The sequence below is a fragment of the Schistocerca piceifrons genome, chromosome 11 (genome assembly GCF_021461385.2).
Source record: "Schistocerca piceifrons isolate TAMUIC-IGC-003096 chromosome 11, iqSchPice1.1, whole genome shotgun sequence".
In the NCBI taxonomy this organism is placed as follows: domain Eukaryota; kingdom Metazoa; phylum Arthropoda; class Insecta; order Orthoptera; family Acrididae; genus Schistocerca; species Schistocerca piceifrons.
Window position 1 is genome coordinate 171,942,407 of NC_060148.1, and position 24,485 is coordinate 171,966,891.

The following is a 24,485-nucleotide window of genomic DNA, read 5'->3' on the forward strand; positions in this document are numbered from 1 at the left end:
CCTATAAACAACAACAATTAGAAGTTTAATTTCACTCAGTTCAACTGCCCCTGCGCAACATTCAAATATCTGGTCAGATCAGATTCCTTTACTTGGAAATATGTCCTCTGAAGGTGAGCCCTTAGTTAGTGGGATTTCCTTTAAGTAGGTATACCTATCAACTGACTTCAGTCTAAAAAAAGGTGAAGCTCTCACACCAACTACTACAGGAATTTTTCCACAAGTGATCCCACTGCCATCGGCTACACTGTCACACTGGATAACACTGTAATCCTATCAAAGACAGAAAAAGACTTGAAAGTAAAATTGAACGGAACTGACACTGTCTTGAAAGGAGCTTATACAATGAGTATCTACAAAATCGAAAGCAGGGCAATGAAATGAAGTCAAATTAAATAATGAGATGCAGACAGAATTAGAGATATACAGTCATTAATTGCAGAAGATGAGTTTTGATGTTTGTATAGAAAACTGACTGATGATGGGCAAAATAGGAAGGCTATAAAATACAGACCTGCAATGGCATGAAAATACAGTTCCAAAAAAGTAACTTTTGTTAAGAGTGAATAAGCACTTATCTGATAGGCAGTCTTTTCTGATGTGTAGCCTTCTACAGATGTGAAACATGGAAGATAAGTAATAAAATGGATGATAATAGTGATTGATGATGAGAGATGAGAAGCACTTGAAATATGCTACTACAGAAGAAAGCTGAAGATTGCAATTTTAGATCAGATTACTAGTGATGACTGAATTAAATTTGGCACAACCTGACTACAAGAAGAAGTCAGTTGACAGGACTCATCAAAAGCAATGCGAAATTGTCAGTTTGATAATGGCATAAGTGTGGGTGAGGGGCAAAATTTGTCAAGGGAGAAGACAACTTCACTAGAGTAATCCAATTAAAATGAATGTTAGTAGCAAATTATTGTTTACATCATGCACTATTGGTCAGCTGAAAGCTATGCTCGCCAAGAGAAGTGAATTAACAACCTTTGTCTGTCAATATGTGTTACAGCCTTTTGAGGAATTGTATCTTGTGCACCTGTTTCATTGATAGTGTTCTAAGTAACTACAAGTCTCTGCAGTTCATAAGAGATATGTAGCTGCACTTACTGGAAAGAGAGCCCACTGGCCACAATGCAATCCATTTAGTACCACCACAACAAATGTACTATCCATTCTACAAAGGTAATTACAGATACACTTAACAGAAAACTTTGAAATTGTTAGAGTGATCATTTGTGAAATATAAAATGGGCTACATCTTGCCAACCTTAACGCTTCTGGTCTTTTATCTGTGATGAAAATTAAATTACGAAGCCCACAAGGAAAACCAAAAATCCTGAAGACATGATGTGCTATGCAACACAGGCCATTGCTGCCATAAGGTCCCTTGAAATTCAGCATGCAATGCTGTCAGTCCAGCGGTCTGAGCACTTGTTAAACAACTGTATTAATGAAAATATGAACTGTGCCAGAGTTACATGTTTGCTTACATTTGGTACAGTAGGACAAATGTTCTACTGCTAATGGTGGGGAAATGGTTTGCAGTACTGTTATCTTGTGTACATTTGGATTAAGTTAAACATGTGTTGTCCCATTAAAAAACCCTTTGAACACACTTTCTAATGCAAGTGAATAATACATGTAATTCCATTTCTTAAAGTCAGTGTAATAATTCAGCAGCTATAAACATTAAAAATTACTTAAGTCAAAAAATTTGCCACATTCTCTGCTATATCTCAGCTAACACCACAGCTCGCTAAATTTGCCCATTCTGGGTAGACTTGGGGTTGGCTTCTCTTTGTCATCTCACCCTGCATACAAGCAAAGTTGAAATCTTATTTTTGAAGTACAATACATCCTTTATTTTGTCAGTATTCACTGTTTCTCAGTGTTATGTTGAAAATTAAAATATGCCCATGAATTACATTACATTTATTGATATTGCAGATCATATTTATTCACATTATTAAAAAAGATACCATTCACAGTAGTCCCATTAAATCTAGTTACATAAAGAAAAATGTAACTTGGCAAACACTTTAAATTTCTCTTCTGAAACATTATGCAGACAATTCTTAAGCACTTCACTATAGTGTGAAAAGAAGTCACTGGAGTCTAAATTAGACCATGGGAGATAAACTACCTTCAGTGCCACCACACCAGACATTTAACAATGTACACATATCCTGCAAGGAAGTAAAACTGTTTTTCACTAAATTGTGGATTTGTATTCCTTCAGAAGTCTTATAATATCAGCATTAACAAAGTTCATTATCCCATGGCTGAAACAAGAACCCAGAGAAATGAACACAGACTTAGTAAATGGATCTGTGGCCAAAGTAGTGGTTAGTCTAATCTGAAGATGCAATCCAGAGTGTTCCAGTGTTTACTTCTCCCCTGTCTGAAGTACCAAGTGATCAAAAAGTCAGTATAAATTTGAAAACTTAATAAACCACAGAATAATGTAGATAGAGAGGTAAAAATTGACACACATGCATGGAATGACATGGGGTTTTATTAGAACCAAGAAAAAAAAAAGTATTGCTAGACGTGTGAAAGATCTCTTGCGCGCGTCGTTTGGTGATGATTGTGTGCTCAGCCGCCACTTTCGTCATGCTTGGCCTCCCAGGTCCCCAGATCTCAGTCCATGCTATTATTGCCTTTGGGGTTACCTGAAGTCTCAAGTGCATCGTGATTGACTGACATCTCTAGGGATGCTGAAAGACAACATCCGATGCCAATGCCCCACCATAACTCCGGACATGTTGTTCACAACATTATTCCTAGACTACAGCTATTGTTGAGGAATGATGGTGGACATATTGACCATTTCCTGTAAAGATCATCATCTTTGCTTTGTCTTATTTTGTTATGCTAATTATTGCTATTCTGATCAGATGAAGTGCCATCTGTCGGTCTTTTTTTGAACGTTTGTATTTTTTTGGTTCTAATAAAACCCTATTTCATTCCAAGCATGGGTGTCAATTTGTACCTCTCTATCTACATTATTCCTTGATTTATTCAGTTCTCAAATTTATACTGAATTTTTGATCACCCGGTATATCATTCATCATGCTTCTCAAAATCTTACTGGTGGGATCAACATAAATTCTTCACCCCCTCCCCACAATAATGAAGCAATGTTCACTTTTAACTTGGAAAAGAGGTAATCATTTTATCTGCCAACATCATATGTCATAATATTTTTGCTCAACACATCACTGCAAAAAGAATGGTTTGGGGAGTTCATTAATGTGGTGCATCAATTAAACTACATTTTCTGAAGTATGTGCATAGAAATAATAAAATGACCAAATATGGCAGTCTAGGCTACCCCATTGGTTGAGCACTAAGAGTTAATGTTATATTTGTGGTCTAGAAGTTATCAACTTTATACTTTTATGTATTTAACTGTAGCCTTCAGTCCCTACAGTCAGAGGATAAATATGTTTATGTTGTGGGCACCTCTGAGTATGTTTAGTTGAATTATTGTGTAACTCATTGAAGAACATACATAGTGAGGTGATAAAAGTCATGGAACAGTGATATTCACTTGCAAAGATGGTGGTATTATCACATACACAACACGTAAACTGAAGGTGCTTGGCAGAGTTGTCATTTGTTATCGGGTGATTCATGTGAAGAGGTTTCCATAGTGATTATGACCCCACAATGAGAATTAACAGATTTTGAATGCGGAATGGTAGTTGGAGCTAGATGCTTAGGACATTCCATTTTGGAAATCATTAGGGAATTACATATTCCAAGACATATGGTGTAAAGGGTGTGATGAAAACACCAAATTTCTTACATTATCTCTCACTATGCCCATTGACCTTCACTTAACAAATGAGAGCAGCAACATTTGTGTACGGTTGGTGCTAGCAGTCAAACAACACTGCATGAAATAACCACATAAATCAATGTGAAATGTACAGCAGACATATCTGTTAGGACAGAGCAGCAAAATTTGGTATTAATGGACCATGGCAGCAGACAACCAATGTGAGTGCCTTTGCCAACAGCATGCAGTGGCTCCCTGGGCTTGTGAGCAAATTGGTTGGACCCTAGGTGACTAGAAAACCGTAGCCTGGTCACCAGACCACAATTGTTCACGAGTGGTTTGATGAACATTATGGACAATCTAAGAAATTTTTTTTTTTTTTTCTTTTTTGTGGTTTTAGGGCGCACAACTTCAACGGTCATTAGCGCCCAGACTACGTGAGGAATGCACCGCGAGTCACACGTTTAAAACAGCAACGAAACGGAAAACACGATAAAAGACAGACTGACAGGCATACGATTAAAAAAGGAAAACAGCAGAATCAAATGTCCTTTGAGAGGGTTGTCAAATTGATAAAATGAAGAACGCGAGCAGCTGCTCGTGGGTCATCCGCTAAAATGGCTTCTACAGTACATGGCAGGCCAAGATCAAGACGCAGGGTGTTAAAATCCGGACAGACCGTTAAAATATGGCAGACCGTCAGCAATTGCCCACAGGGGCAGAACGGCGCCGGCGCAGCCGTCAGCAGATGGCGATGGCTGAACCGGCAGTGGCCAATTCGTAACCGGGCCAAAACGACCTCCTCCCGCCGAGAAGGGCTTGAGGAGGACATCCAAGCCACGGGAAGAGGTTTCAGGGCCCGAAGTTTGTTGTCTGTGAGTGCAGCCCAATCGGCATGCCACTGCGATAAAAGGGGCCGACAAATGACCCTGCTACAATCGAACGAAGGGACACAACAAGATGCTGTCCGAGGCTGGAGGACCGCAGCCTTGGCCGCGGCATCTGCAGCTTCATTCCCAGGGATACCGACATGGCCAGGAACCCACATAAAGCTAACCGGAGAACCGACGTCCACCAGCTGCTGAAGAGAGCGTTGGATCCGGTGCACGAAAGGGTGAACCGGGTACGGATCACTGAGGCTCTGGATAGCGCTCAGGGAATCGAAGCAGATGACATATGCAGAATGTCGGTGGCGGCAGATGTAAAGGACAGCCTGGTAGAGGGCAAAGAGCTCAGCTGTGAAGACCGAACAAAGGCCATGGAGCCGGTATTTGAAACTTTGTGCCCCGACAATAAAGGAACACCCAACCCCGTCATTGGTCTTAGAGCCATCTGTGTAAATGAAGGTCATATTAATGAACTTCGAACGAAGTTCGATAAAACGGGAGTGGTAGACTGAACCGAGGGTAACCTCCTTCGGGAGCAAGCAGAGGTCAAGGTGGACGCGAACCTGAGCCTGGAGCCAAGGTGGCGTGTGGCTCTCGCCCACTCGAAAGGTTGCAGGGAGTGAAAAATTAAGGTGTTGAAGGAGGCGATGAAAGCGAACTCCAGGGGGTAGTAGGGCAGAGACATACAACCCGTATTGACTGTAAGAGAGTCATCAAAAAAGGAACGATAAGACGGGTGGTCGGGCATTGCCAGTAGCCGACAGGCATACTGACAAAGCAGTATATCGCGCCGGTAGGTGAGTGGCAACTCACCAGCGTCAGCATGAAGACTCTCGACGGGACTAGTATCAAACGCTCCGATCGCAAGTCGTAAACCCCGATGTTGTATGGAGTTGAGGCGGCGTAAGATGGATGGCCGTGCAGAGGAGTATACGAAGCTCCCATAATCCAGCTTGGAGCGGACGATCGACTGATATAGACGAAGCAGGACGGTTCGATCCGCTCCCCACGACATACCACTGAGAACACGGAGGACATTTAGAGAACGGGTACAACAGGCAGCCAAATATGACACATACGGAGACCAACTAAGTTTCCTGTCAAATGTAAGACCTAAAAATTTTGTTGTCTCCACGAATGGGAGAGCAACGGGACCGAGTCTTAAGGACGGTGGGAGAAACTCTTTGTAGCGCCAGAAGTTAATACAGACCGTCTTCTCGGCAGAAAACCGGAAGCCATTGGCGACACTCCAGGAGTAAAGACGGTCACGAGAACGCTGAAGATAGCGCTCCAGGAAACACGTACGCTGCGTGCTGCAATAGATGGTAAAATCGTCTATGAAAAGGGAGCCTGATACATCAGCTGGGAGGCAATCCATTATTGGATTGATCGCCATGGCGAAGAGAGCGACGCTCAAAACTGAGCCCTGTGGCACCCCATTCTCCTGGTGAAAGGTGTCTGACAGGACAGAACCCACACGTACCCTGAACTGTCGATCCATTAAAAAGGAACGAATAAAAAGAGGGAGGCGACCGCGAAGGCCCCATGTATGCATGGTGTGGAGAATGCCCGCCCTCCAACAGGTGTCGTAAGCCTTCTCCAAAGCAAAGAACACAGCCGCGGTCGGGCGCTTCCGCAAGAAGTTATTCATAATGAAGGTCGACAAGGTAACCAGATGGTCGACAGCAGAGCGGCGCCTACGAAATCCACATTGTACATTGGTAAGTAGGCGTCGAGACTCGAGCAGCCAAACCAGCCGAGAGTTAACCATTCGCTCCATCACTTTACAGACACAGCTGGTAAGCGATATGGGTCGATAACTGGAAGGCAAGTGCTTGTCCTTCCCCGGCTTAGGAAGCGGGACAACAATAGACTCTCGCCAGCATGCGGGAACATGCCCCTGAATCCAGATGCGATTGTAAGTACGAAGAAGAAAACCTTTACCCGCAGGAGAAAGGTTCTTCAGCATCTGAATATGAATAGAATCAGGCCCTGGAGCGGAGGACCGTGATCGGCCTAGTGCGTTGTCGAGTTCCCGCATGGTGAATGGGGCATTATATCTTTCACGATTCGAGGAGCGGAAGTTAGGTGGGCTAGGCTCCTCTGCCTGTTTGCGGGGGAGGAAGGCAGGGTGGTAATTAGCGGAGCTCGAAACCTCGGCAAAAAAGCGGCTGAAGGCATTGGAGACATCCTCAGGGGCCACAAGGACGTCATTCGCGACCGTCAAGCCAGAAACTGGTGAGTGGACCTTAGTGCCAGATAGCCGGCGCAGGCTAACCCAGACAACAGAAGAAGGAGTAAAACTGTTGAAGGTGCTTGTGAAAGCAGCCCAGCTGGCTTTCTTGCTGTCTTTAATAACACGACGACACTGAGCACGTAATCGTTTATAATTGATACAATTCGCCACTGTAGGGTGGCGTTTAAAGGTGCGTAAAGCACGTCGACGAGCACGTAAAGCACCTCTACATGCTGCGGTCCACCAGGGGACCGGTACGCGACGTGGAGAAGAAGTAGGGTGAGGGATGGAATATTCAGCAGCAGCGAGAATGACTTCCGTGAGGTGTGCGACCTGATGATCGCAGCTTGTGAAGGTTTGATCCTGAAAGGTCGCCCTGGAAGAGAAGAGCCCCCAGTCTGCCTTGGAGATGGTCCAACTAGAGGAGCACAGAGAGGGGGTATGTTGCAGGAGATGGATAACACACGGGAAGTGGTCACTCGAATATGTATCAGAAAGTGCATACCACTCAAACCGGCGTGCAAGTTGGGGAGTACATATAGAGAGGTCTAAATGGGAGTAGGTGTGAGATGTGTCCGAAAGAAAGGTAGGGGCACCAGTATTGAGGCAGACAAGATTGAGCTGGTTGAAAAGGTCTGCTAACAGGGAGCCCATCGGGCAGGATGCTGGAGAGCCCCAAAGGGGATGGTGGGCATTGAAGTCTCCAGTTAACAAAAATGGTGCAGGTAGCTGAGCAATAAGTTGCATCATGTCTGCCCTGGTAACGGCAGATGACGATGGAGTGTAAACGGTACAAATGGAAAATGTAAAATTGGGGAGAGTAATGCGGATGGCTACTGCCTGCAGGCCGGTGTGCAACGTGATGGGATCGTGGTAAATATCATCCCGGACCAGCAACATAACCCCTCCATGGGCTGGGATACCTACCACAGGGGGTAGGTCAAAACGCACAGAGGTGTAGTGTGCCAAGGCAATTTGATCGCATGGGCGTAGCTTCGTTTCCTGGAGGGCTACGACGAGCGGACAGTGCAAGCGGAGCAGCAACGTCAAGTCCTCTCGGTTGGAGCGAATGCTGCGAATATTCCAGTGAATAAGTGCCATCGTAAGAAGAAAAGGAAGACGAAAGAAGGGGTCACCTCGAAGGCCGCTGAGGGCCTGGCTTCGAGCGAGCACTGCCGCCGCTATCAGTAGGCGGACAGTCATCGTCCATTGGGTCTATAGGTTCATCGGCCATCTTGGGAAGATGGCTGGGAGGGGGAGCTTCCTCCGCCGGTGAACGGCCAGATGGTCGGCGACCAGCGGTGCGGCCAGGCGAAACGGATGACGGCCTGGGGCGGCAACCGCTGGGTGGCGCAGGAGAAGAAATGCGCCGTGGCGGAGAAGGAGAACTGTGCTTCCGACGCGCCTTCTTGGAAGGACGTTTGGTGGAAGTACCAGTCGAAGGCTGGGAGGTCGAGGTACATAGGAAGTCTGCACGGGACGGTTCCTTCTTGAAGGCCCGTGCATCTGACTTCTGGGTCTTCGTCTTGGCAGAAGCTGATGAAGGTGCTTGCGTCTGAGGGGTGACGGGAGGAAGAGGAGACGTCGACCGGGCGATCTTAGCACTGGGCGAACGGACGACCGTGGTGCTGAAGGTCAGATCGCATGTCTGGGTTGCCACCTCCCTGGTAGTCCGAGGAGAGGCGAGGACAGTACTGTATTTCCCCGCTGGGAGCAGCGTGGGCTTCCTACTAGCCAATAGCTTGCGAGCAGCCGAGGTGGACACTTTCTCTTTGACCTGAATTTCTTGGATACAGCGTTCTTCCTTATAGACAGGACAGTCGCGGGAGGATGCGGCATGGTTACCCTGACAGTTCACACAATGAGGAGACGGAGGTGGACAGTCACCCTCATGGGCATCCCTGCCACAAGTGACACATTTAGCCGCATTGGAACAAGACTGTCGAGTGTGATTGAAACGCTGACACTGGTAGCAGCGCGTAGGTGTCGGGACATAGGGGCGAACAGAAATAACCTCGTAGCCCGCCTTGATGCGCGATGGCAGCTTAACACTATCAAAGGTCAAGAAAAGTGTCTGGGTCGGTTCAAGGTCATTGTTGACCTTTTTCATGACCCTATGGACAGCCGTCACGCCCTGCTCAGCGAGGAATGATTGAATCTCCTCGTCAGTCAATCCGTCGAGGGAGCGAGTATAGACCACACCACGAGACGAATTCAAAGTTCGGTGAGCCTCCACCCGCACACCATCTGAGAAAATGACTCGTCCAAGGCATCGGGAGAGGCTTAAAAAAAGCCAAAGCTTATTCCCGTGAAGGAAGGACCATTGGCAATGCCAAAGGGACATCACCTGACAGACAGCAATGCAGAGATCATCAGAGGGAATAGAGATGCTCACGGGCTGAGGTAAGAAGACTGCAGCCTTGGCAGCAGCATCAGCGGCATCGTTTCCTGGCAGAACGACATGATCAGGGACCCACAGAAACATGACATTGGCTCCACGAAGAGTGAGCAAATGACAGATTTACTCGACCTGCTGCACTAAGGGATGACGGTGTACAGTGCACAGAGACTTTGGAGGGTGCTGAGTGAGTCTGAACAGAGGATACAATCGGGAAGGCTGTGTCACCGGATGTACTCCACAGCCTGATACAAGGTAAAAAGCTTGGCTGTAAATACTGAGGAGTGGGCTGGAAGCAGATATCAAAAGACACGGGTGCCAATAATGAATGCACACCTGACCCTACGGTCAGTCCATGAGCCATCACTATATACAAAGGTACTATCGCTAAGTTCCTTGCAAAGGTCTTGACAGAGGCGACAGAGTGAGGCTAGAATAGTGTCCTTAGGAAGTGAATTAAGGCCAAGGTTAACATGGGCCGCTTCACGAACCCAAGGTGGTGAAGGGTTCACACCCACGAGGAAAACTGAAGGTAGCATGAAGTTAAGCCACTGTAGCAAGTAGCAAAAGCAGATGCTAGGAGGTAACAGGGAAGAGGGACAAGCCCCATACTAATGATCTAAGGAGCCATCAAAGAAGGAGGCATGGGAAGGGTGGCCACGCATGGCAGACAAATGGCATGCATACCTGCTGAGGAGAAAGTCACAGCAGTAGGATAGTGGTAGTTCAGTATACAGACTATCAACTGGGCTGGTGTAAAATGCATCTGTGGCCAAATGGATGTCATGATGGTGGATACTGTTGAGATGGCGTAAAAGGGATTGGCGAGCAGATGCATAAACAAAGCACCCATAGTTGTGTTTCGAATGGACAAGGGACCAGTACAAATGCAGGAGGGTGGTTTGATCGGCACCGCAGGAAGTACCATTGAGGACATGGAGGACACTGAGGGACTGTGTACAGCGGGCTGCCAGGTAAGAGACATGGGAGGACCAAGAGTGTTTCCTATCAATCATGAGACCCAGGAATTTCATAGTGTCAACAAACAGAAGGGCAACAGGTCCAAGATGTAGAGATGGTGGGGAAAACCACTTGCACCACCAGAAATTCAAAAACAGATGGTTTCGTGATTAGGAAAGCGAAAGCCACTGTTGATGTTCCAGGAGTAAATACAATCAAGACCTTGCTGAACACGCCACTCAGTGAGACAGGTCCATGGAGAACTGCGATAGATGGTAAAATCATAGACAAAAAGGGAGCCGCAGACACCCAGTGGGAGATAGGCCACGATAGGGGTAATGACGATAGCAAAGAGGATGACGCTCAGGATGGAACCCTGAGGCATACCATTTTCCTCAATGGTATCTGACAAAGCACAACCCACACGCACCTTGAAAACTTGGTCTTGTAAAAATGCTCAAAGAGAACAGGGTAGGCATCCACGGAAGCCCCACGTGTAAAGAGTACGGAGGATAACAGTTCTCCAGCAGGTCTCGTAGGCCTTCTGTAAATCGAAGAACATTGCCACAGTCTGGGATTTCTGCAGAAAACCATTCATGACATGGGTGCACAAAGTAACGAGATGGTCAACTGCAAAATGCTGCACTCTAAATCCACACTGTGCATTTGTGAGTAAATGGTGAGTTTGAGCCCCTACACCAGCCGGGCACAAATCATACATTACATCACTTTCCAAACACAGCTGGTAAGAGAGATGGGGTGGTAGCTGGAAGAAAGGTTTTTGTCCTTACTGGGCCTAGGTATGGGTACGACTGTGGCTTCACGCTACCATCCAGGAAATGTGCCCTCAGCCCAGATGCGGTTGTATGTGTTAAGCACGAAGTGCTTGCCGCAAGACAGCAGTGCTGCAACATCTGAATGTGGATAGCATCTGGCCTTGGGATGGATGATCTAGCTCCCTCATAGTGAAGGTGGCATTGTAGCACTCACTATTTGGAGAAGAGAAGGGTACCACCCGAAGCACCTCCACTCGTTTCCTATGGATAAAGGCAGGGTGATAGTGGAAAGAGCTTGAAACTTATGCAAAATGGCGGCCCAAGGTGTTGGAGATAGCAACAGGATCCACGATGACATCAGCACCCACTGTCAGGCCGGAAACGGGGAAATCGATCTTGGTTCCAGAGAGCCATCGAAGGTTTGCCCACACAACAGAGGAAGGTGTGGAACTGTTAAAAGAACTAGTGAACGAAATCCAACTAGCTCTTTTGCTATACCAAAGAACTCGACAACACTTCACACGCATGTGTTTATAATGAATGCAGTTTTCCAGCATAGGTCGGTGGTTAAAACACGGAGAGCACATCTCCATGCTTGAATTGCGTCACGGCATGCCTCTGTACACCAGAAGACTGGGACACGATGTGATGAAGATGAAGTGCGAGGAATGGAACATTCTGCAGAATTAAGGATAACGTTTGTGAGGTAGTCCACCTGGTCATCACAACTGAGGAAATCTTGTTCTGCGAAGGTCGCCAGGGAGGAGTTGGTTGGTTGGTTGGTTGGTTGGTTGGTTGGTTTGGGGGGGAGTAAAGGGACCAGACTGCTATGGTCATCGGTCCCTTTTTCCAAAGACAAAGAACACCCACAGAGAATAAAAACGAGGAACAGAAGAGATCACAGACGACACAGAACAAGAGAAACTGAGACAAGAACAAGACAAAACGAACTAAAACCACACAGAGTGTGACGGTGGTTGGCCGACCATAGAAATAAAAAAGGAAAAGCCAACCACTTAGAAACACATTTAAAAAAAAAAAAAAAAAAAAAAAAAAAAAAAAAAAAAAAAAAAAAAAAAAAAAAACAAATCTGTTGAAAATCGTAGGCCAAAGGCCAGAATCAACACAAAACAATAAAATAAAACAGAAACACTCAGATTAAATGATAAAATCCCCCTGCCCGAATAAAACGTAAAACTAAGTCAGCCATAGTGGAGTCGTCTGTTAAAAGGGCAGGGAGCGTATCAGGCAGCGCAAATGTCTGCCTGACCACAGCTGAAAGGGGGCAGGCCAACAGAATGTGGGCCACTGTCAAAGCTGCCCCACAGCGACACAGAGGAGGGTCCTCCCGGCGCAGTAAATAACTGTGTGTTAGCCGGGAGTGGCCAATGCGGAGCCGACAAAGGACGACAGAGTCCCTGCGGTTGGCTCGCAGGGATGACCGCCACACAGTCGTCGTCTCCTTAATGGCACGGAGTTTATTGGGTGTAATCCGATCGCGCCATTCAGCGTCCCAAAGCGCTAAAACTTTTCGGCGGAGGACTGCCTGCAAATCAGTCTCTGGGAGGCCAACATCCAGAGATGGTTTACACGTGGCCTCTTTCGCCAGGCGGTCAACATGTTCATTGCCCGGGATACCGACATGACCGGGGGTCCACACAAAGACCACAGAGCGGCCGCAACGCGCAAGAGTATGCAGGGACTCATGGATAGCCATCACCAGACGAGAACGGGGAAAACACTGGTCGAGAGCTCGTAAACCGCTCAGGGAATCGCTACAGATCACGAAGGACTCACCTGAGCAGGAGCGGATATACTCTAGGGCTCGAAAGATGGCGACTAGCTCAGCAGTGTAAACGCTGCAGCCAGCCGCCAAGGACCGTTGTTCGGAATGGTCCCCTAGAGTTAGCGCATACCCGACACGACCAGCAACCATCGAACCGTCGGTGTAAACAATTCCAGAGCCCTGATACGTGGCAAGGATGGAATAAAAGCGGCGGCGGAAGGCCTCTGGAGGGATCGAGTCCTTCGAGCCCTGTGCCAAGTCGAGCCGAAGGCAAGGGCGAGGAACACACCACGGGGGTGTACGCAGAGGCGCCTGGAAAGGAGGAGGAACAGGGAAAAACCCAAGCCCGCAGAGAAGCTCCTTGACGCGTACGGCGATCAGACAACCCGACCGGGGCCGACGGTCCGGCAGATGGACGACCGACTGCGGGAACAGGACACGGTAATTTGGATGCCCGGGCAAACTAAAAACATGGGCAGCATAAGCAGCCAGTAATTGTTGGCGTCGTACCCGCAGTGGAGGTACACCTACCTCCACTTGTACGCTGTCCACAGGGCTGGTGCGGAAAGCACCAGTGGCAAGGCTTATCCCGCTGTGGAGAATTGGGTCCAGCACCCGTAACGCAGATGGGGATGCTGAGCCATAAGCCAGGCTCCCATAATCCAGACGGGACTGGATTAACGCCTGGTAGAGCAGCAACAGGGTAGAGCGGTCGGCGCCCCAGCGGGTGTGGCTCAAGCATCTCAGAGCATTTAGATGCCGCCAACACGTCTGTTTAAGCTGCCGGATATGAGGCAGCCAAGTCAACCAGGCATCGAAAACCACCCCCAAAAACCTGTGGGTCTCCACCACAGCAAGGAGTTCGTCGGCAAGATAAAGCCGCGGCTCAGGATGGACTGTTCGGCGCCGGCAGAAATGCATAACGCGGGTCTTGACTGCCGAAAACTGAAACCCATGCGCTACAGCCCAACACTGCGCCTTACGGATAGCGCCCTGTAGCTGACGTTCAACAGCTGCAATGCCAGTAGAGCTGTAGTAAAGGCAGAAGTCGTCAGCATACAGGGAAGCGGAGACAGGATTTCCCACGGCCGCAGCAAGCCCGTTAATGGCTATTAAAAACAGACAGACACTTAAAACAGAGCCCTGTGGCACACCGTTCTCCTGGACGTGGGAGGAACTATACGAGGCCGCGACTTGCACGTGGAAGGTACGACACGACAGATAATTGCGGATAAAAATCGGCAGAGGACCCCGAAGACCCCATCCATGAAGCGTAGAAAGAATGTGATGACGCCATGTCGTATCGTACGCCTTCCGCATGTCGAAAAAGACAGCGACCAGGTGCTGAAGGCGGGCAAAAGCAGTACGGATGGCCGACTCCAGGCTCACCAGATTGTCGGCGGCTGAGCGGCCTCTACGGAACCCACCCTGAGACGGAGCCAGAAGGCCCCGAGACTCCAGCACCCAATGCAAGCGCCGGCTCACCATCCGTTCAAGCAACTTGCAAAGAACGTTGGTGAGGCTAATGGGATGGTAGCTGTCCACCTCCAGAGGGGTCCTTCCAGGTTTCAAAACGGGGATGACAATGCCTTCCCGCCATTGCGACGGAAACTCCCCCTCGACCCAAAGACGGTTGTAAAGATCGAGAAGGCGCCGCTGGCAGTCCACTGAAAGGTGTTTCAGCATCTGACAGTGGATGCCATCTGGCCCAGGAGCGGTATCAGGGCAAGCAGCTAGGGCACTGCGAAATTCCCACTCACTGAATGGAGCATTGTAAGATTCCGGGTGGTTGGTGCGAAACGAAAGGCTCCGACGTTCCAGCCGCTCTTTAATGGAGCAGAAGGCCTGGGGGTAATTCGCAGAAGCGGAACTCATAGCAAAATGCTCTGCTAAGCGATTTGCAATGACGTCGGAGTCAGTACACACGGCTCCATTCAGTGAGAGCGCAGGGACGCTGGCAGGGGTCCGATAGCCGTAGATGCGTCGAATCTTGGCCCAGACCTGCGAGGGAGTGACATGGAGGCCAATGGTGGACACATACCACTCCCAGCACTCCTTCTTGCCTTGGCGGATAAGGAGGCGGGCCCGCGCACGCAGCCGTTTGAAGGCAATAAGGTGCGCTAAGGAGGGATGTCACTTGTGACGCTGGAGCACCTGCCGGCGATCTTTAATCGCTTCAGCGATCTCAGGCGACCACCAAGGCACAGCCTTCCGTCGAGGAGACCCAGAAGAATGGGGAATGGCAGATTCGGCGGCAGTAACGATGCCGGTGGTGACCGATTGAACCACCGCATCAATGTCATCAGTAGAGAGAGGCTCAAAAGCGGCAGTGGAGGAGAACAAATCCCAGTCAGCCTTATTCATAGCCCATCTGCTAGGGCGCCCAGAAGAGTGACGCTGTGGTAGTGACAAAAAGAGCGGAAAGTGGTCACTACCACACAGGTCGTCATGCACACTCCATTGGACAGATGGTAAGAGGCTATGGCTACAGATGGAAAGGTCAATGGCAGAGTAGGTGCCATGCGCCTCACTGAAGTGTGTGAAGGCACCATCATTTAACAGCGAGAGATCGAGCTGCGACAATAAATGCTCAACGATGGCGCCCCGACCTGTGGCCACTGACCCACCCGACAGAGGGTTATGGGCGTTGAAGTCGCCCAATAGCAAGAAAGGTGGCGGCAATTGGGCGACCAGTGCAGCCAGGACAGGCAGCGAGACATCACCATCCGGTGGAATGTAAAGACTGCAGACGGTAACAGCCTGTGGCATCCACACGCGTACAGCGACAGCCTCTAAAGGCGTCTGGAGAGGGACAGACTCGCTGTGCAGAGTGTGAAGGACATATATGCAGACGCCACCAGACACCCTTTCATAGGCTGCTCGGTTCTTATAATAACCCCGATAGCCACGGAGGGCGGGGGTTCGCATCGCTGGAAACCAAGTTTCCTGGAGAGCAATGCAGAAGAAAGGGCGAAGGCTGATAAGTTGGCGGAGCTCAGCTAAATGGTGGAAGAAACCGCTGCAGTTCCACTGGAGGATGGTAGTGTCCATGGCGGACAAAGGCGTGACGGGACTGGGAAGGCAGATTACGCCGCTGGGTCACCTGCTGCCTCCGATTGAGCACCCGTGCTAGCGCTATCCATGGCGGCTGAGGAACCGGCGAGATCGAGGTCCTCAGCGGACGCCAGGATCTCCACCTCGTCCTCAGACGCAGATCTGGAAGGTGGCGGTGGGGTGGCTGCCACCGCGAGTTCCTTGGGCTTAGAGCTCTTCTTCTTTGATTTCTCACGCTGCTCCTTGGGTTTAACTGGCTGGGAGGGCTTCACCGATTCAGTCTCCGGGACTGAGGAGGATCGTGAAGCCCGTCGACCAGCTGATTGCGGGCACTTACGCCACTGTCGGTCGTCAGCCTTCCCACTGGTGGAAACCTGGGAAGGGAGGGACCCGAGGGACCCCTTGCGAGCGTGAGAAGCCGAAGAAGTTGGACACTTCTCCGGCTTAGAAGCAGGGACGGACGTCCCTGATGGGGGGGATGGTGTTGCCCCTGAGGTAGGTGGCGCAGGAGCAACCCGGTGGGTAGAGCCCCCCACTGGCAAGGGGGCAGGAGGAGTCTTACTGCTTATCGAGCTGGCTGGAAGTCTCGAAACTGATGGGGCTAGCACAGGTGTTGTAGCAGCTGCATAAGAAGATGTCATTCTCACAGGATGGAGTCTGTCATATTTCCTCTTGGCCTCAGAATAAGTCAGCCGGTCCAGGGTCTTATATTCCATGATTTTGCGCTCTTTCTGAAAGACTTTGCAGTCTGGCGAGCAAGGTGAATGGTGCTCCCCACAGTTGACGCAGATGGGAGGCGGGGCACATGGAGTATCGGGATGAGATGGGCGTCCGCAATCTCGACATGTGAGGCTGGAAGTGCAGCGGGAAGACATATGGCCGAACTTCCAGCACTTGAAGCACCGCATCGGGGGAGGGATATAGGGTTTGACGTCACATCGGTAGACCATCACCTTGACCTTTTCCGGTAACGTATCACCCTCGAAGGCCAAGATGAAGGCACCGGTAGCAACCTGATTGTCCCTCGGACCCCGATGAACGCGCCGGACGAAATGAACACCTCTACGTTCTAAGTTGGCGTGCAGCTCGTCATCAGACTGCAAAAGGAGGTCCCTATGGAAAATAACACCCTGGACCATATTTAAACTCTTATGTGGTGTAATAGTAACGTTAACATCCCCCAACTTGTCACAAGCAAGCAACCTGCGTGACTGGGCGGAGGATGCCGTTTGTATCAGTACTGACCCAGAGCGCATTTTAGACAAGCCCTCCACCTCCCCAAACTTGTCCTCTAAATGCTCGACGAAGAACTGAGGCTTTGTGGAGAGGAAAGACTCCCCATCAGCTCTCGTACAAACTAAGAATCGGGGCGAATAACTGTTACCTCCATCCTGAGACTTACGCTCTTCCCACGGCGTGGCCAGGGAGGGGAACGTTTTCGGATCGTACTTCTGAGCATTAAATTGAGCCCGAGAACGCTTAGAGACTGCTGGCGGCTGGCCGCCAGCGAGAGATGATGTACCACGCTTCATTGCGGGTCATCCGCCCTGATGCCACCTACTCCGACCAAGGGCCCTCCCCACGGGCGCCACCCAGCCACAGCAAAGGCCACCTGGCAGGATGGCCGTTGCCGGGAGTCCTGATACCCCAGGAGGATAGGCATCTACTCCTTGGCATACGTGGGGAGTTAACGGCGCAGGCATCAGTAGAGCGATCCCTGTGTTGTCAGGGGGCTACAACCAAGAGGGTACATGGCGGCCCCACCACAACGGGCTGGCTACCGTGCTGGATCTTAGGTGCAAAAATGTCCAAGGTCGTCGTCGCAGTGAAAAGAAACACTGCAGAGGGCAGCGTGGTAATCGCACCCAGGGACGTATCCTCGCCCAAGAGATCGAAAACGAGCGGAACACCATTGCAACGACGAGAAATCCAGCTAAAGGTCTAATTGCACGACGGATACAGTGCACCATGTAAGGCGCCCTTCCCCAATTGGCTCGCTCTTCGGATAAATTTAGAAAGATGGAGGTCAAACCCGAGAGGGGACCATCACATAAGGCCGAAACATGTGAGACTCCTTTTAGTCGCCTCTTACGACATGCAGGAATACCGCGGGCCTATTCTAACCCCCGAACCCGCAGGGGGCGCCAGGGAGGAGTAAAGCAGCCAGTCAGCCTTAGTAAGCCGCCATTTAGGTATGCACGTGGATGGGGTAGGAGTCAGCAGACGGAGAGCACATGGGAAGTGGTCTCTCAAGTAGGCGTCAGAAAGAATGGACCACTCAAGATGAGGGGCACTCTAGGCAGTGCACAAGGATAGTTCCAAATGGGAATAGGGGTACAAGGAGTCAGAAAGGAAAGTGGGTGCACCAGTGTTAAGGCAGAAGAGGTAGAATTGGTTAGGAATGTCAGCCAAGAGGGCTCCTCTCTGGCAGACCTTGGGAGAACCCCAGAGGGGATGATATGCATTAAAGTCACCAGAAAGCAAAAGGGGTTGCTGTGATGCTAGAAGCAGACATAAATCCACTGTGGGACCGCAGGCCATGAATGTTCCATAGGAGGGCAGTCATGAGGAGGAAGAGAATGACTGCGGAGGGACAGCCGGTTGAGAGTCGCTACTAAAGGGCTCAGAAGCAGGAGGACCCTGCTCCAAGGGGTGTACACAAGCATTGGAGTGCTTGGGCGGTTGGTTGGTGGGGTCCAATGCCAAAAAACAAATGGTGGTGTGCACCGGCGAGACAAAGGCCAGCCGGGCTAAGCGACCACGTCAATTAGGATCTTCGAGTTGGTGAAGGGGCAGACCGTTTGTCTTTAGCGGACTTCTTTGAGCCCTTCTGCTTAAAGGAAGACTTGGGTGTTAGTTGGCTGGAGGGATTGACGAAGTCTTCCCGCGAGTACTCCTTCTGGCCTTCCTGCCTGCCAGTTGTGTAGTGGGTAGCTTCACCTCATGAGGCAAGAGTCTGATAGTTTGTTGCACAGCAGGACTGGGGTCAGTGATGCTGGGCAACTTCACAACCTCAGAGCCAAATTTGAGGTTGCATATCTGTGTAACCATGTCCTTCATGGAGGGAGGGGTAACAAGAACTGAACTATAAGTGCCTGACAGGTGAACACAGAGCTTGTGGCTAGCCAGCAAGCTACTGGGTAAGGCACTTTTTCCTTTACCTGAATCTCTTGAACAGCCTGCTCGTCGAGATACACAGAACAATCCTGGGAGGAGGCGGCATGGCCACCATTGCAGTTGATACAGCAGGGAGGAAGAGGTAGACATTCGCTCTTGTGTGCATCCCTGCCACAGGTTACACATATGGCTGGGTGTTGAAAAGATGTTCTAGTGTGATTGAACCAATGACACTGATAACAGCGCATCGGATTCAGAATGTATGGCTGGACTGTGATGATTTCAGCTGGCTTTAATCTTGGATGGCAGCACCACTCTATAATAGGTGAGGAAAAGAGTGCGGGTGGGCTCCAAAGAAGAATCGACCTTTTTCATGACATGATGAACGACAATGACGCCCTGATCAGAGAGGTAAGATTGTATTTCAGCCTTGGTCAGACCGTCAAGAAGCCCAGTGTAAACTACACCACAGGAGGAAATCAAAGTTCTATGTGCCGTGACACAAACAGGGTAGCCGTGGTGAAGTAAGGCAGCAAGAACTTGTTGTGCTTGAGCATCAGAAGCCGTCTCCAAAAGCAAAGTGCCATTCCGTAAATGAGAGCAGGATCAACACCTTCTTAAATAATAAACAGATTAACTGTGGTGAAGGACTGACTATCTTCAGTATGTGATACAACAAGGAACCGCTGTGCAGTGGGAAGGGTCTTCAAATCAGAACCCTAATAACGTTTTCGTTTTGTTGACATCGATGAAGAGGATGAGTGACTCATCACGAGGAAATCCCCCATGATTGCAGCATCTCCAATGGCGCGCTCCTACTGGGGGGCTGCTACACAAGGGGGCGCACCCGCCTTAGGTGATTGTTCACACCTCAGGTCACACCTCCCGAACACATGACAGAGGGACCAACGGGCAATCTGAGAAGGTTACAGCTCAGTCAGTCACTCCTCCCTGGGCCTGGCTTGTATCAGGGGGTACGTGTGAACCCTACCTGTCAACCCGGGCCTGGGAATTACGTGTTACCCAGTCACCTTTTACTTGTTAGACATGTGGTCTAGCCTTCAGGAGTGCACAGGGAAGAAGAAGAAGAAGAAGAAGAAGAAGAAGAAGAAGAAGAAGAAAAGAGAGAATCCTCAAACACCGAAGCAGAGGAACGGGAGGTGAAAGGTAACAAAGAAAGGAAACAAAGAAAGGAAAAAGGAGCCACAAAGAAAGTTGAGACTGTTTGCAGGTCAGCAACAGAATGCAGAACATTCCCTATAATACCCCAGACATGTTCCCCAAGGGAGAGGAAAAAGAATAGCAAGAGGATAGACATGTAGTACAGAAGGTAAAAAGGGCTGCCAAAGGCTGGGGCTCCGTGGTAGCCAAGTATGAACCTGCCAAAGAGTGGCTAGGCCCCGGGAGGGGGGAACAGTTTGAGAGCCCCCACCAACAATTTTGTTTATTGAAGATAAAGTTACTGTAATTGCCCTTATCCATAAAAGTAGAAACAATATTACTTCTTAATGAGTGAAAAATCCTATTGCAAGTGACTTAATTATATTTGTACTATTTGGAAAGTAAATGTTGAAATAGGACTAAGTCCACGTCCATTTCTGGTTTAATTTTGACTTTCATAACTTTTGGTGATCACATAATTCGTACATAATGAAGTAATTACTATTGAGAAGAAATAAGCTGTTAACTGTTTCTATGAGAACTTGCATATACTATTTATAACTGCTAGCATCACTGTACCACTTGTCTGATTATAGTAGAGTTCATTGCACTTCATTGGGTAAGAAGTAATAGTAGCTTTCTTTTATCACAACTCTATACAGATTATATAAAAGTAATGTACAACATTAGTATGCCTAATTAGGCTGGTGACCATTTTTATTTCATTTAAGTAAACTTGGTTTCTTAAAAAATTTTCCAAATTTCAATCTTTAGCTTTCTGGTTTCTTCTGTAGCACTGAATTCAGGTTCGATAAGACAAACCCATTAGGTAATTCAAGGTCAGTTTTACTTAAATCCTCCCACAGGGTAACATGTCCTGCATCATAATAACATATTTGGTAATACAGATTGTATGTTAATATAATACGTGATGCAGTATAGTGTTGTACGTTTTCAGATGTTCTGCTGTGAAATGTTCATCTGAATTTGATAATAATAATAATGGACAATGTGCCATACCACTCTGCTGTGGTGGATCACGCTCTAACAACGAGGAGGCGAAAATTGAATATTTTGCTCTATGTACAAAGAAACATTCTATCAGATAAAGTTGGACTTGGCATGAATAAATCATAGTTAATGGATCTTGTACTGTAGAAGCCAAAACCTCCACAATACAAAGTCAACAAACCAGTTAACACTAAAGAGCATAATGCAATCAAGGCTTCTTCCATATCATGCTCATTTGAATCCAGCTGAGCATATATGGGCCCAGGTGAGAGGTACTGTGGCAGGAGACACCAAGAAGCTTGGGCTCATTGAGGTTGAAATGCAGAAAAAAAGAGCCACTGCAAACTTTACCCCACAGGAATGATACTGAGTTGCCAGCCATTCAAAGAAGGTAATTGAAGAGACATGGATTTATGAAGGACCAGATGGAACAGAGAGTCAGTTCAGTCAGCTCCAGTGCCAGTTTCAGTTCTGAGGGAGAAAGCGATGATTCTTCCTTTGGCATCACTTAACTTACACTGTAAATGTGAGTACGTATGAAAAATTCATTGATGTAACTGCTTCATTTAGTATTGTATTTCTTTACGGCCAAAGAATGTTTGCTTGGCAGCTGACTATAGGTCATAACCTAAGATGGGCATTGTGTTGTTGCTACCCCTTGGAATCTATGCTTCCCTGCACTCTTTCTTCTCCAAATTTCCAAAAGTTGCAACTTCTTTTAAACACAATATAGTAGTTTACTGCCTCTGTATTTCTGTTTTGCACAGTTCATCTGATTAATGATACCATGTGTGTGACATGAGGCTAAACTATATAATTCAAAATTTATATGACAATCACTATTTCCCAGTTCACTGTGACTAGTCTGTGTACATATTACCACATTTAATAATTTTCCCTCCGTGGAAATCTTTTACCACAAACTCACAAATACAGAGACTCACTGACAAGGTAAGAGCCCAATGAATTTGCTTACAACACATTAATCGAAGATACTGAAATGCATAGTCTTCTTCAAACAATGTGAAACTTCTGATAGGAATATCAAAACTCTAGAAAAAGATAGATTGATACTAATGTAAAGATAACATTTTAAGTTGCCAACAGGCAAAATTAAAAGAGATTTACATTTAAGCTTTTGGCCTCAGCCTTTATCAGAAAAAGAACTACTTTCCAATACATATAAAATTGAATTAAAAGTCAAATAGTACATTGCTCTAACACAACAGTTTAAGGCTCAAAGTTTTAGAGAAGTTCGATATACTGTGCATAAATAAAGTTTTGTATGCTAGTTACAAAATACAATAAGGACCACTGATTTGAGGATATCAAGAAGAAGCTAATTAATAAAGATTATAGTCAATAATGTGGTGCAGTTTAGTTGTAATCACTGTCATAGACACAGTACAGATATCTGACAGCCTCACAGGCATGGAATATGCCAGACTGGTGTCTACCACTGATGGTTTAGCTGAAATTATCTTCCGAGCACCCTGAACATTACAAAAATTCCAAATTGTTTCTTGGATTGAGCGCTTTTTTGACAACAATTATTTTGCTTGATGTTCAGATTCACAACTTTAGAGGCATCATATTATTGTCTTCAATTAGTGAATCTCACTAAAGTGTCTAAGGCTTCCATAGTGTCAATCCCAGAGATGTTAGCTGCAGACATTTTGCCATAATCACTGTTAACTTCTGGTGCCTCCTGTGACTTCAAAACACTTTTATAATATCACATCATCCACTCTCCTTCGGTAACTGAATTTCTACCTATGTCAATCCATTTTAATTTCACCTGAAAAAGCACTCAATTCATTGGTAGACACAGAATATATCATTTGTACAACTTCAGAGCGATCAGCTGTAAACTACTCGTCATTTAAATTGCTTTCCATCTCTGTTTCTTCAATCATTTTAGACCATAGTTCACTCATAATACTGTTTTGGTTCTCACTTTTTTGCAGTCTGCTTATGATGACCAGTTTTTTTGTGGCTTGTCAACATCACGTTTCTGTTTTGCGGCTTTAGATGCACTTTTGCTCTGTTTGGAAATTTTTCACTGTACATACAAACATTTTACTGTGATGTAGTCTAACTGACAGTCATACAAGTAGCTGAATATTAACACAGCACAATGACTTCATTAAATAATTAAAATACCACAGCACTGATGCAAACATAAGTACTGTAAACTTAGGTTTAGTGAATGAAGAATCACTGATACTGACAAAGCCAGTAATGCAACTCACTTATCTTGGCAAGACTATAATCACACAGTTAGGCAAACAATTGTTGCTGAAAAGGTGTCACACCATGGCAAAATACCTTACGCATGTTGGACTATTGGGTCCGCTGGATTATAGAGTGCTGAATTATCATGATCTTACTGTAACTGATATCAACCTGCGACAGTGAAAATATGATTACATATATTGTTACAGCTCTGCTGAAATTCTACTCATAACAGTCAGCAAATAACTGACAATAACTGAAGTGGAATAATACGTACTGCAAAACTTCTAAGGGGTATAAACGATGCTAATTTCACTGTAATGCATTCTTTGTATTCCACAGTTACCAAATGACATATTTTTATTTCATATGCAATCCATCTGTAAAATGTGAATACTTACAAAAGTCTCAATTTCTTCTGCTCCTAAATTTAGTACTGAATCCTCCTTAATATGATCAGTGGACCCCGAGGCTATAAATGGGTCTTCCAGATACTGACAAAAGAAAACAAAACCTCTCATTATGTATATACAACATAGCTCTCAATATTTCATTATGAAGATCTTCATACTTTTCAGTGACTCATCTCTTATTCAAAGAGTAATTTAATAAAGCTAATTTTCTGATCAGATATTTTAGTATCATACACTGTTGAGCAAACTCATCAAACCGTCTGTTTTGTAGTGTGTTGATCCATATCTGCAACACACTACAGCAGCATTTCTGGATAGCAGAGATTTGACAATTTCTTGGTAGGTTTCGGCAGGTATATGGCACTAGATGTGCTAGAATTTAGCTCATGCAAATCCCTTGAATTACTGGCTGTTGGTTTGTGGGTTCAGATTGGCATGTGTTCCACAGATGCACATCAGTTGGATTTGATGGGCAAGTCATGAATGTGCATTCACTGTAATACTCTTCAAATCACTGCGGCATGATTCTGGCCTGGTGAAATCGACAATTATCCAGCTGGAAATATGTGATTACCATTAGGAAAAACAAAGCATCAAGGGAACCATGCTCACACAATTCACAGTAATCATAATGTATTTGGTTACTACTAGAGGTTCA

General features: G+C 47.1%; 1 protein-coding gene across 1 annotated transcript in view; it reads right to left on the reverse strand.

Annotated features, from left to right (window-relative positions):
- The window catches only part of LOC124719874, a 106,045-nt gene that overhangs the window by 65,804 nt on the left and 15,756 nt on the right, over positions 1–24,485 (reverse strand). The window contains exon 5 of the mRNA XM_047245056.1: positions 23,816–23,908. Coding sequence (XP_047101012.1) covers positions 23,816–23,908 — 93 coding nt within the window. The remainder of the gene's footprint in view (positions 1–23,815; positions 23,909–24,485) is intronic.